The 14,397-nt window shown below is 48.5% G+C and overlaps 1 protein-coding gene across 3 annotated transcripts in view; it reads left to right on the top strand.

Annotated features, from left to right (window-relative positions):
- The window catches only part of robo1 (roundabout, axon guidance receptor, homolog 1 (Drosophila)), a 92,657-nt gene that overhangs the window by 39,479 nt on the left and 38,781 nt on the right, over positions 1-14,397 (top strand). For all 3 annotated transcript variants that reach the window (XM_042334190.1, XM_042334191.1, XM_042334189.1), the window contains exons 2-5: positions 900-1,057; positions 8,020-8,140; positions 10,696-10,834; positions 12,021-12,148. In XM_042334190.1, coding sequence (XP_042190124.1) covers positions 900-1,057; positions 8,020-8,140; positions 10,696-10,834; positions 12,021-12,148 — 546 coding nt within the window. The remainder of the gene's footprint in view (positions 1-899; positions 1,058-8,019; positions 8,141-10,695; positions 10,835-12,020; positions 12,149-14,397) is intronic.

Genomic DNA, 14,397 nt, shown 5'->3' with positions numbered 1-14,397 from the left:
CTGGATGACACGAACACAGAGGTGGTGGCTGTGTGATGTGCCTGAGAGGCTGGTGAGGAACAGCCAGTAATTACTGTGCGAATCCTCCACTCTGTTCTCACCGAGTGATAACAGACGTATTTAACCCATTTGTGACCGTTACCCTCCGGTCAGCACGGCACGGTGCTGGCTCACCCCCTCCCTCGCTGACATTCGCTATCTCTGCCCAACAGAAGAGACATTAACCTGAGGATTGTGGCCTTTCAGGTGGACAATAAACATTCTATTGGCACAGGGAAGTGAGTTTCTCTGGGTGTCCTGGCCAACAAAGGCTCAGATTAAATCGCTAAGTTACATCGGGGCTGTGTGTGTGTGTGTGTGTGTGTGTGGCAGCCCGCTGTGTGCAAATTGGCTGCGGCGTTTGCCCACAAAATACACAGTCATTTGACAGTGATTCTCTGAGAGATGCTGTGTATGAAATGCTGTGGGTGAGATGCTATAATTGAGATGCTGTGTATGTGAGACACTGAGTGTGAGACGCTTGTGTGAGAGGAGCTGTGTGTGAGAGAGGGTGTGTGTCAGACTCTCTGTGTGAGACGCTATACTACAGATGGGGTTTGGTCAGTCACGGTGGTGTGACAAGACCGGAGCAGGCCTGTGTGTGTGTGTGTGTCATGTTTCGTTTGTGTGTCATTCTCTGTCCGTCTGTCGGTCGATCGATTGGACTGTCTGTCTGTCTGTGTCCTCCCCTCCCCGACTCCCAGTTAGCTGCTGGGCTCTCTCTGATATTCTATGTTGTTCTGTGTGAACATGAGCTATGAGCGCACAGTCACCACGCTAGTCAGTGATTGTGTGAAACGGCTTTGTGGTTGCTCTATGACCTCGGTGTGTTAATAACATCAGCCCCTCTCTCTCCCCAGTTCTCAGGGATGATTTCCGGCAGAACCCGGCCGACGTGATGGTGGCAGCGGGGGAGCCAGCAGTGATGGAGTGCCAGCCTCCCCGCGGGCATCCAGAGCCTACCATCTCCTGGCGCAAGGACAGCAGCCCCCTGGGCGACAGAGACGAGAGGATCACGGTAACACCTCAAATCATCTGCCTTCTCCCGCCGTGTCTCTCCTCACGAACCGTCACAGGGTCGGATTAAGCCCTAATGGGTAGGGTGCTCCGAGCTGGATGTGCAGCGGTAAAGCTTGCCAGACAGTACTCTCTCTCTCAATGGCAAACTATGCGGTTTTAGCTGGTTAGACTCCAGAAGTTACCCCCAACTCACACTCTGGGGTCCCCCAAGCCTAGGCTCTTGTCAACCTGCTCCTAATACTTTCTGGAATTCGGTAAGCAGGATGTGTCCCTCCGGGGAGAGAGTGCGCATTCCATTCTTCGGGAATTTCCATGCGCGGGTGGGATGCATGGAAATCTCAGCTTGGTTTGGAAACTCTTAAGCACGGTGATGGGTTTCCACATGTGTCAGACACCCAATTGACCCCCAATGCTGTCAGCTTGGCTCAGTGGTAGTGCTCTCGCCTCTGAGTCAGAAGGTTGTAGGCTTAAGCCCCCACGTCAGGACTTGGAGTCATATAGTCTGATGCTCCAATGCAGTGCTGGGAGTGTGTTTCATTGTCAGAGATGCCGTCTTCCTGTTCAGGTGGAAGGTAAAGATCTCATGGCACTATTCAAAGAGAGGAGGGAGTTTGTCTCTAGCGGTGTCCTGGGCAACAATCCCCCAAATAAAATTGGTCACTCGTTCTATGGCTATTTGTGGGACTTTGCTGCACTTTACAATATATCCTGTGAAGCGCTTTGAGAAGTCCTTCTGACGTGATAAGGCGCTATTTCAAATGTAAGGATTATTATTATTATTATACTAGTACTTGCATTTGATACAGCGTCTTATCAGATCGTTGAGAAGTCCCAAAGCACTTGACAGGATACACTGTAAAGCGAATTGACTGTGTACTTCGTGGGTGAAACGCGACAGCCAATTAATTGCGCATGGCAGTGTCCCACAAACAGCTGTGGAGTGAGTGAGCAGATTTTATTTGGGAAATTGTTAGCCAGGACACCGGGAGAGAGAAACTCCTTTCTCTTTTCCAATAGTGCCACGGCATCTTTAACGTCCACAATTCACGGTCCAGGCTGCCGCTCCAGAGCGGTGCTGGGGGGAGGAAGCATTATTGGACGCTTCAGGTGAGACATTAAACCGAGGTCCCGTCTGTGCCTGTTCAGGTGGACGTTAAAGATCCTATTGGGAAAAAGCAGGGAGTTTCTCTCCCGGTGTCCTGGACCCCGAGGCAGGCTGCTAACCAGGGATAGGAGCAGTGTGACTGTGGAGTCACTGCCAGGCTCACTGTGTGCTGACTCCCTGCACCGCTCCCATTCTTCCTGGCCACCCGCCAGCTTCCAGACACACTTCAAAGCCCCCCGCGTTGGGGGTCGGGCTGGTGATTCCCCCAGTTGCTGAATCGCTTGGTCTGTTTGGCTGGTTATAATGACTGGATCTCGTCAATATGTAATTAGTGCAATGTTTGATCCCAGATTAGGCCTCTCTCGCTCTCAGTCTCACCTGCTCTCTCTGTCTCCTCTGTTTCCTTTTATTTATTTCTCTATATCGCCTCTCTCACTCACTCTCTCTCTGGCTCTCTCTCTCTCACTTACTCGCTGTTTCTTCGCCTCTATCTGTCACTGCGCATCTCTTTGTCTTTCGCTCCCTCTCTGTCTCCTCTCTCTCACCTTCTCTTTGTCTCTCTGCCTCGCTCTCTCTCTGGTTTCTTTCTCTCTCTTTCTCTTGTTTCCTTCTCTCTGTCTGTCTCTCTGTTTCTCTCTCTCTCTCTCTGTCTGTCTGTCTCTCTCTATCTCTCCCAGCAGCAAGTAGGAACCCGGTTGTTAGTCGATTGGCGGATCGCTTTCCGGGGTTAATAACCGCTGCAGAAAAAATGCGGTCACTCAATCCACGACTGTGCTATATCAAATGCAAGGATCATTGTGTTATATATTATAATAATAATATAATAATAATCCTTGCATTTGATATCGCTTCTTATCATGTCTTTGAGACATCTCAAAGCGCTTCACAGAATATACTGTAAAGTGCAGTGACTGTGTCTTTTGGGGTTGGGGGAGCATGTTAAGACTGGGGAGGGAGGGGGTTGACTGTTTGCTGACTCCACTCTGGAGTACTCTGACACCACTTAGGCTCTGCTCACTAGCATAGGAAGGTTGGCTGACATTTCACAGGCTTTGGCAGAGACCGTGTTAGTTACACACCCCCTTCTTCCTCCCCACCACCACACACACACACACACACGCACACGCAAATAAACACACACACACCCAACAGAGTGAGTGTGTCACATGCCGCTTGCAGGGACCCGCCCTGTGCCAGCCTGCTGGAGTGATCAAAGCTGTGTGCGGGTGTGTGGTGTGTGCGCGTAGTGTGTGTGTGTGTTACAGTATCCGCAGTGATGTGCCAAGGCAGGTCATGCCCCCCCCAGACTCCACAAGTGCCAACAATTAATAATAATAATAATAAAGCTTGCATTTGGTATAGCACCTTATCACTTCGTTGCAACGCCTCAAAGCTCTTCACGGATGATATGTGTAAAGTTCACGGATGAACTGTGTTATTTTGTGGGCGAAATGCGCTGGACAATTGCACACAGAAATGTCCCAGAAAGCAGTCCGCCAGTCGACTAACAGCTGGCTTCCCACCTGCAGCGAGCTAAACAGAGGCGTGTGGAGTAAGGAAACTTCCCTAAGGTTTTGCCCTGCCTGGCGATCGAACCAGAGTCCTCTCGCTTTCGAGGCGGGCGCGCCAACCACTACAGGACTCCACGATTGTTGTTGGCCTTCATCAAGTCTAGCGATACACACGGTCACTACACTTTATAGATTCACTGTAAAGTACAGCCGCGCACAGCAATGTCCCACAAACAGCCATGGAGCGAGTGACCAATTTTATTTGGGGGATTGTCGGCCAGGACACCGGGAGAGCGAAATTCCCTTCTTTTCCACTAGCGCCGGGGAAACTTTAACATCCACCCGAACAGGCAGACGGGGGGGGGGGGGGGGGGCTCGGTTTCTCTGGGACGCACTCCCCAACACCCCCCCGCCCCCCTCGGGTTGTGGGGGTGAGGGAGGAGCTCGCAGCTCGTTTCTCGGTGGCGAGGGAGCAAGTCTGCAATGCTCTGCGCTGCGTGTGGGGTCACGAGAGGAGAGGAGGTTGTGTGAGCAGGCTCCCGTGCGGAGGGACACCGAGGTTGAATGACTGCGCTTCAACCTGCGATTGTTTGACAAGAATCACTCGGCATGTTTCATAAATAAAGAGCTTAAATGAATGGATTTGCCCGGGAGGGATTGGCTGCACAAATAAAGCTTCATCAGCCAAGGTTTCTTCAACACATCAAAGAAATGGACACCAGCCAAATACAGTGTGGAGTGTGAGAGAGCTATGTGTGTGTGTGTGTGTGTGTGCGTATGTGTTTGTATGTCTGTGTGTGTGTGTGTGTGTGTCTTATGTACATGTCTGTGTGTCCATGTATGAATGTGCCTGTGGGTTTGTGTGTGTGTATCTGTGTGCCTCTTTGTGTGTGTGTGTGTGCGTGTATGTGTTTGTCTTGTCCATGTGTGCCTGTACGTGTGTGTGTGTATGTGTGCCTATGTGTATGTTCACGTATAAAAATAATAATCCTTGCATTTGATAGAGCGCGATATCACATCTTTGAGACGCCTCAAAGCGCTTCACAGAATACAGTGTAAAGTGTAGTGACTGTATACTTTGTGGGCGAAATGCGGCAGCTAATTGTGCACAGGTTTCTGTGTGTGTACGTGGGTGCGTGTGTGTGTCTATTTGTGTATCTGTCTGTGTGTCCTATCTTCATGACCTCCTTCAACCCAACTGACCTGACCACTCCTTTTGCTGCCCTGCCCTCTCCCCATTACACTTCCTGCCCCCATCATACACCCCCATTACACATCCTGCCCCCATCAACCCCCCCCCACCCTGCCCCCATCACATATCCCCCCCACACCCTGCCCCCATCATATACCCCCACCCTGCCCCATCATATATCCCCCACACCCTGTCCCATCACCCCCCCACCCTGCCCCCATCACCCCCCACCCTGCCCCCATCACCCACCCCCCACCATGCCCCCATCAAACCCCCTCCCTCTCCACTCAACTCCCCCCACCCACTCTCAGCTCCCACCCCCATCTCAGGTAGCCAGCCGGCAGGGGCAAGCGCTTTGAAACATCCTCCAGACAGGAATATTGCTGCATAATTGTGAATTGTATTGTCATTGTTTGTGTGCCTGCCGTGTTAGTTTAGATTTTTGGGTGTCTGACACATGCGGAAACTCATCCCCGTGCTTAACAGTATCCAAACCAAACGATTGGGATTGTTCTATGTATGCCACCGACACATGGAAATTTCCATAGGAATGGAATGCGCAGAGGGATTCAACCTGTTTACCTAATTCTGGAAAATATTAGGCGCAGGTTGGCGAGAGCCAAGGCTTGGGTATCCCAGAGTGTGCGTTGGGGTAACTGCTGGAGTCTAACCAGCTAAAACCCTGCCATTGAGAACACTGTCTGGCAAGATTTCCCACTGTTTGTCCACGTAGAACCACCCTACCTGTTGGGGCTTTGGCTTGCAGGGTTAATAGGAGCTGAGTGGGAGGATTCCCTGCCCCCAGTGACTGGTCTGCCCTTCCAAGTCCTGCCAATGAGCCAGGTTGGGCTGTGTTGCCATTAGCAGTGCCCTGGAATACTGTGGACCCGCCTGGCTCAGGAACCAGACTAAAGACCGTCACAGAGGCTGGCTCGATTCCGATATTCTGTTGCCAAACATGTCACCTTGAAGTCAATTCAACCCTGGGGAGGTGCCGCTTTCTCCGACCACCCACCTTCCCGCCACCAAAGAGGGCATTGTGCATATATTCTTTGTCTCTAATGTGTGCTGTGGCTGACCTGGGAGTGTGGACAGACAGCGTAGAGGGAGTATTACTCTGTCTCTAACCTGTGCTGTCACTGACCTAGGAGTGTGGACGGACTCCCGGATTGCTACCGCTTAGGTGAGGTTTAGTGTAAAGAAAAGCTAGAAGCTTGAAGGGGTTTGAGGATTGAGAGGGCAGCTTGGTCTCAGACGATTCAGTCTTAAGGGGCCGATTGGCCTCCTTCTGCTCTGCAAACTTCTCAGAATCTCTCATTATCAATCCCTCAATATGTCAATATCCATAGATCAACATTAATACATCAATATCTCCACATTAATACTGTAGCGCAGTTTAAGATAGAGTAAAGCTCTCTCTACATAGTTCGTGCACACTCCCAGGTCAGCCACAGCATGGGCTAGAGACAGAGTAAAGCGCTCTCTATTGATATTGACAGTAATGTTGATTTTGAGAGATTGATATTCCTATTGACATTGAGAGATTATAATAAATAATAATAATCCTTGCATTTGGTATAACCCCTTTTCACGTCGTTGAGATGTCTAGAAGTGCTTCACAGGGTATACTGTAAAGTGGTTTGACTGTTGTGTTTTGTGGGAGAAATTGATAATAATATTGAGAGATTGATATTACTATCGATATTGATATGGATATTGATGTTAATATTAATATGGGTGTTAATATTGATATTACTTTTGATAAGAGATTGACATTAATATTGGTATTGAGAAATTAATATTAAGAAATTGATGTTCATACTGAGAGATTGATATTACTGGTGATATTTAGAGATTATTTAATATTGAGAGTTTGATATTAATAGTCAGAGATTGAAGCGGAGAGATTGATGTTAATTTTGCGAGATGGTTGCTGAAATTCAGTTGTGGAGTGCCTTGCTGTGTGCCGGTGCGGTAGCTGACTAATAAACAGTATCAATATTTCTCTATAATTGTGGATTGTGCTGTTAGAGAGGCTTCTGTGTGGTTGACCTTTCTTCTCTCCTGGTTTCCCGCCCGGGATGATTGAAAGCTCCTGCCCTGTGCAGCTGTTGTACTTCAGTGTCTGACCCTGCGTGAGAGTGGGGGAGGGCAAGCAGACCATGGCAGTGCTCGCCACATAACCTAAATCCAGAGGCCCTTCCCGATGATAGCACAGACCGGCCTGGCTTATCGTCACAACCCACTCAGCTCCTGTTAACCCTGTAAGACAGAGCCCTAACGAGTAGGGTGGTCGTAGCCGGACAAGCAGTGGGAAAGCTTGTGGTTTTAGTTGGTTAGACTCCAGCAGTTACCCCAGCACACACTCTGGGGTCCCCAAGCCTTGACTCTTGACAACCTGCGCCCAATACTCTTGGGAATTAGGTGAGCAGGAGGCGTCCCTCCAGGGAGAGAGAGTGCGCTTTCCATTCCAACAACCTATCTCTGGGATTTCCATGTGTAGGTGGGATGCCTGGAATTCTCAGTTTGGTTTGGATGCTCCTAAGCACGGTGATGGGTTTCTGTATGTGTCAGACACCCGACTGATCTCCCCAAATGGCACCCTCCCTTTTCCCCCAAACCTTGTTTAGAAGGTTGAGGGTTGACATGATTGAGGTGTTTAAGATGGTAAAGGGATTCAATACAAAGAAACTATTTCCTCTGATGTTTGGGGTAATCCAGAACAACAGGACATCTTCCTAAAATTAAAGCCAGGCTGTTTAGGAGTGAAATCAGGAAGCACTTTTTCACACAAAGGGTAGTGAAAATCTGGAACTCTCTCCCCAAAAGGCTGTGGATGTTGGATCCATTTACATTTTCAAGACTGGGGTGAATAGATTTTGTTAGGTCAGGGAATCAAGGGATATGGAGCAAAAACTCACTCAATCCGTGGCTGTTTGTGGGACATTGCTGTGCACGATTCGTTGCCACATTGCGCCCAAAAATATTCAGTGAATCCACCTTACAATATATCCTGTAAAAAGTTTTGAGGCGTCTTGATGACGTGATAAAGCGCTGCATCAAATGCAAGAATTATTATCATTATTCTATTATTATTTCAAACCCGTTTGTTTTAAAATGAATGTTTGGATTTTTCCCCACGTTCCTTGCAGATCCGAGGTGGAAAACTGATGATCACGAACAGCCGGAAAAGCGACGCTGGAAAGTACGTGTGTGTGGGGACCAACATGGTGGGGGAGCGAGAGAGCGATGTGGCAGAGTTGACCGTGCTAGGTAAGTCTGTCGGTCCGTCCTTCCGTCCTGCCTCACAAACACACAGCCTGGAGGGGATGCGCAGTCCATTGGGGGTGGGGGGCTGGGAGGAGGTGGAAAGTTTGTGCTGTGTGATGTGCTAATTATCACCCGCGAAAGAGTTTTAAACGGTGAGCTGAGCGCGGTGTCAGGCTCCATCACTGTTAAAAGCTCCGAGACCTATCCTCCATGAACGGGATGAGGTATAAATGCAAGTTGGTGTGATAATTAGCACATCATGTAGCTCATTTTACCCATTGTGCCCAGGTGTGAGTGCCGTCACAACAGCAACAAATTACACTTGTATAGCGCCTTTCATGTCCCAAGGCCCTGGAAGGATGTAACACGATGGGAAGAGGGTCAGGAGTGAGTCACTGAAATGTTCATAGAATCTTACAGCACAGAAGGAGGACCATTAGGCCCATCGTGTCTGTGCCAGCTCTTTGAAAGAGGTATCCAACTAGTCCCACTCCCCCGCTCTTACCCAGTAGCCCTGTCAATATTTCCCTTTAAAGTAAATATCCAATTTACTTTTGAAATTTTATTATTGAAAGTTATGCTCCGTGCAACGAGTGGGGGGTGGTTTCCCATCTGAAGAGACTTGGGGAGTTGTTCACTGGAGCTGAGAGGGTTAAGGGGCGAGCCAATCGAGGTTCTTTGAGATCACGAAGGGTTATATACGAAAGGGTGAATTTAACCAAAAAAATGAGAGGGCTTCAAAGCGGAGGAGCGAGAAAAAAAACCTTGACACACAAATCGGTGGAAGAAATGTGGAATTCTATACCAAAGAACCCGTTGTGTGTGATGTGTGTTTGTGTGTGTGTGTGTGTGTGTGTGTGTGTTGGTGGTTAATGTGGGTGTGTGAGAGCCTGGCTTCATTGACAGAACTCACACTGCTGAGTGAGACTTCATATCACAGCTCACAATCCATGCTAATGTTCCAGCGCAATGCTAGGCAGGTGTGCTGCATTGCCAGAGATGTCGTCCTTCAGATGATATGTTCAACCAAAGTCACTTCTGCGCCTTTTCCAATGGGTGTTAAAGATCCTGCGGTGCTCTCGGAATAGAGGAGAGAGATTCTCTCTCCCAGTGTCCTGGACAACAATCCCCCAAATAAAATTGGTCACTCACTCCATGACTGTTTGTGGGTTGTAACTGTGCTATGTTTGCCCACCAAATAGAGTAACTGCGGTTTTACAATACAAACCTGTGACATGCTATCAGAGTTTTCTCTCTCCCGATGTCCTGGCTGACAATCCCCCCCCCAGATAAAACCAGTCACTCGATTCACGGCTGTAAATCCTGTGAAGCGCTTTGAGGCGTCTATTTCGACATGAAAGACGCGACATCAAATGTAAGGATAATTGGTGTTATTATAGAAACAGTGTCCGTTAATTCTTTTCAAAGAGATTTGAAAAGGAGGAAACTTCAAAGAGTGTGGGGAAGCGATCAAAGGCTCAAATCCCACCTGTTCTGGAAGGACCTGTCACTTAAAATGTAATCGTACAGAATTGTTGGAACTTATTTATTCAGTCTCACTTTGGAAGCTGGTTTGTCTTTTTAAGTGTAGCGTAAAAACTGCATAGCAATATTCAGCCAGGATTGAAGGATTGACTCTTTCAGAATCATCCGAATCATAATAATTTTATATTTATATTCATAATTTCACCCACAAAATACACAGTCAATCCAGTTTACAATATATGAGACGTCTTTGAGATGCCTCTACAATGTGATAAGGCGCTATGTCACATGCAATGATTATTATTGTTATTTGACAGAGTGCCTTTAAGTTTTAAGACAAAATCACAAGACGATATAAGGAGACTGGTCGGTTGCTGGGGAAGTAGACACCAGCATGGTTAACATTAATTAATAATAATAATTATTAATATTAATGTTGATAATTGATCATAATAATTAAGGCTGAAGGTATTATTTCTGTCCGGATCAGAACATTTTGTGACTCTATTAACATGAGAACAATAATCCTTACATTTGATACAGCCCCTTATCATGTCCTCATAGCGCTTCACAGGATTTTACTGTAAAGTGCAGTAGGCAAATATAGCAGCCAATTTGTGCACAGTATTGTCCCACAAACAACCATGCGACAAGTATTATTTTGTTGAGGACACTGGGAGAGAGCAACTCCCTTCGCTTCTCCAATAGCACCATGGGATCTTTAACATCCACTGGAACAGGCACAGACGGGGCCTCAGTTTAATGGAGCATCAGCATGGACTGTGAGCTCACTAAAGAAGTACCTGACTTGGGGCTTGATCTCAAAACTATTGACCAATCTACTGACTCACAGAGTACTACTGAGCCGGATACACCGGGAATGATACACGAACCAAACTGCAACTTGGTGAGACACGAGGACTTGAATGTGAGACTCTCTCGGAGTTGAGCTTGACGCTAAATGTTGTTCCGGCTCCGAACAGCTTTTAACGTTCAACTCCTGAGAAAGTAGATCATGATCTTACTAGATCTGGCCCAAGCAGATGCGAGTGAGAGTGTTGTGTGCTCCTCAGAGAGACCGTCCTTTGTGAAGAGGCCGAGTGGACAGGTGCTGCTGGTGGACGAGAACGTGGAGTTCAAGTGCGAGGCTCGAGGGGACCCGGTGCCCACCGTACGGTGGAGGAAGGAAGACGGGTCACTGCCAAAGATCAGGTACAGTCCTGGCCGACTTACCCAGCAGTAAGTAGGAACACGGTTGTTAATCGATTGGCGGATTGCTTTCCGGGGGTTAGTGGTTTGTTTGTTAGCCTGGCTCAGTGGTAGCGCTCGCTCTCACCTCTGAGTCAGAGGTCATGTCGGGTCTTGGAATCACATCGTCTAAGCTGACGCTCCAATGCAGCGCTGGGGATTGTTGCATTGTAGAAGGTGCCGTTCTTCGGATGAGACATTAAATGCAGCGACTTGGGACGTCCGCCCGACATGAAAGGCGCAATCCAAATGCAATTTATTGCTGTTGAGATGTTAAACCGAGGTCCCGTCTGCCTGTTCAGATGGGTGTTAAAGATTCCCCGGCCCTATTGGAAAAGAGAAGGGAGTTTCTCTCTCTCAGTGTCCTGACCAACAATCCCCCAAATAAAATAGGTCACACACTCCACGACTGTTTGTGGGACGCTGCTGTGTACAACTGGCTGCCGCGTTCGTCCACAAAATACAGAGTCACGACACTTTACAGTGTATTCTGTGAAGCGCTTTGAGACGTCTCAACGATCTGATAAGGCGCTATGTCAAATGCAAGGATTATTATTATCATTGTTTATCAGGACTTCGGACACTGGGCTGGCATTTTGCCTACCGTGACCCCCCCTGTTATCCCGGCAAGATAAAGCTCGGATTGGTCAGGAAGTCAGGAATGTGCACTCTCTCTCCCAGGAGGGACGCCTCCTGCTTACCTAATTCTGGAAAGTATTAGGCGCAGGTTGGCAAGAACCAAGGCTTGGGGACTCCCGAGTGTCCGTTGGGGTAACTGCTGGAGTCTAACCAGCTAAAACCACATAGCCTGCCATTGAGAGCACTGTCTGGTAAGGTTTCCCACTGCTTGTCCGGCTATGACCAGCCTTGTTAGGGCTTTGGCTTGCAGGGTTAACAGGGTTAAACTCCAGCGGTTATTCCAGGCACGCACTTCTGACGAACCTTCGGAACGTCGCTTGGGCTCGGAGTCTCCACCAAGCAAGCGTCCAAGGTGTTATCAGAACTCCTGCGAGAACGTTTGTGACAACAGGGCTGGGTTGAGGACGGGCTGAGATTAGACCGCCCAGGGTGAGATACTGGGGGAGAGTGAGGACGAGGAGAGGGGAGAGTCAGACAGTTCCAGTGTGACATGTGCCAACTATCTCAACAGGTCGGAGATACAGGATGACAACACACTCATCATCCGTCGGGTGACGGGCGGAGACGTGGGGACCTATACCTGCCTGGCGGAGAACATGGTGGGCAAGGCGGAGGCATCGGCTACACTGACAGTTCACGGTAAGAAACCACATAGTCTGATATTAACCATGACACCTTGACAGCCTTACCCCCCACCCCTCCACCTCTCCGACCTGCAAACCCCTTATCAACCTGCCCACTCCCTCCGCTCAGCAGGCTCCAGCCTGCTCTATGTCCCCCGCCCAGCTCACCCCACCATCAGCGGTCAGGCCTTCAGCCTCTCTGCCCTCACACTCTGGAATTCCAGCCCACAGTCCCTTCGCCCCCCCCACCCCCACTTGGATCCTAATCCCTGACTGTTCAGCGCCTTGGGACGTCCTCCCAATGTGAAAGGCGCTTTACAAATGTAATTTTGTATTGTATATTGTCTCATATTAACAGTGACACCTCTATGTAGTCTGATATTAACAGTGACACCTCTATATTAGGTGTGTGTACAAGCAGTCTGTGTGTGCGTGTGTGTTTGGGTGTAAGTAAGTGATTGTGTCTGATTGTATCTCTGGTGCGTTCACACAGTTTCTGAGTGTTGCAGCTTTTACTGAGTGGGTCCTGGTAACCCGACTCCTTATTACCTGAGCTCCCCATGACCTGCTAAGTTCTCTCGCTGTATATTTCCTATAATTACACCACTGACCGCCACAGAGCTAGACACCGTGTGGTATACTCACAGCACACAGAGGGGAGATGATCCCTATTTAGTGTAGGTAAAATTTCAGTGAAACACTATACCTTTTCACAAGTAGCGCAGGCCTGAAATTGCCCACAGTCTTAGCCTGCGAGGCCTTTTGTCTTGGAACACTGAGATGTTGCTGAATTATGGAAACAACCCAAACCCAATCTCAATTTTAGACACGAGATTCCCGAGGTTTTTAAACAAAATTACCTTCTAAATTAAGAGTGATTTTGAAGCACTATCAGAGGTTACTTCCTACTGGTGAGATGTTAAACCGTACGAGGTCCCATCTGTGCCTGTTCAGGTGGATGTTAAACATCCCGCGGAGCTGTTGGAAAAGAGAAGGGAGTTACTTTCTCTCTGTTTGTGGTTCATCTGCGTGCAAATTGGCTGCCATTTTGCCTACAGTCACTACACTTAAAAACAATAATCCTTGCATTTGAGGATAGCTCAAAGCGAGTCACAGGATTTATTGTAAAATGTAGTGAATGTGGATTTTGTAGGCGAACACTGGGGATCGTTCTCCTTAGAGCAGAGAAGGTTGAGGGGAGAATTAATAGAGGTGTTCAAAATTATGAGGGGTTTTGATGAGAGTAGATAGGGAGAAGCTGTTTCCTCTGGCTGGTGGGTCGGTAACCAGAGGACACAGATTTAAGATAATTGGCAAAAAAAGAACCAGAATGGAAAATTTACAGGGCTATGTAGTAAAAGCAGGGGTGTGGGATTAGTTGGTAGCTCTTTCACAGGCACATTAGGCCGAATGGCTGTAAGATTCTATGATTCTATAACACGGCAGCCAATTTGTGCGCAGCGATGTTCCACAAACAGCTGTGGAGCAACCAGGTTTATCTAAGAGATAAACATCTCATCCGCAGCATGATGTTTGGCAGCAGTTTGCGGTGCAGAGATTTGAGACATTTTGTCGTGCATCAAATGCAAGGCTGAGATTATTTATTATGTGGAATCAGTGATGTGTTGCCACTCAGCGCTGTGTAGGAAATTTACAGGGCATTTTTGTAGCCCTGGTCTGCTGATAGGACCCATAGGGGCGAGGAATGTTTCTGATACAAACAAGTGTAGATAACACATTCCGGATCCCATCACCCCTGTAGCTCACTGCTTCCCTCGCCTGCGATACAGCAGGTTCACACTGAGCATCAGCCTTCAGCTCAGTTTAGAGAGGACATTTCACCCATTGCGACCACGTCCCTCTCTTGCTCTACCCACTTTCCTGTCCACTCCTCCCGACCCGCCACCCACCCACATACACTCACTCACACACTCACACACACACTCACATACTCAATTCAACACAGCCTCAGTATGAGGTACAATGCTGTCCTCCATCACGTCGCCACCCCACCCCCACACCACTCTGACTATACCTCACACCCAATGCAGCTGAAACCTCGTCCACACCTCTGTCACCTCCCGCCTCAATTACTCCAATGCCCTCCTCGCTGGTCTCCCCAGCTCCAAACCCACAAAATCCATTCAGAACTGATTCAGAACTCCGCCGCCTGTATTCATTCTCACCCACACTAAACTCCGTACCCCCATCACACCAGTCCTGGCCAGGCTCCACTGGCTCCCTATCACAGAACGGATCGACTTC

This window comes from Callorhinchus milii, unplaced genomic scaffold (assembly GCF_018977255.1).
Source record: "Callorhinchus milii isolate IMCB2004 unplaced genomic scaffold, IMCB_Cmil_1.0 Scaffold4, whole genome shotgun sequence".
In the NCBI taxonomy this organism is placed as follows: domain Eukaryota; kingdom Metazoa; phylum Chordata; class Chondrichthyes; order Chimaeriformes; family Callorhinchidae; genus Callorhinchus; species Callorhinchus milii.
Note: the sequence above shows the minus strand (reverse complement) of the source record. Positions and strands in the feature narration are given on the sequence as shown.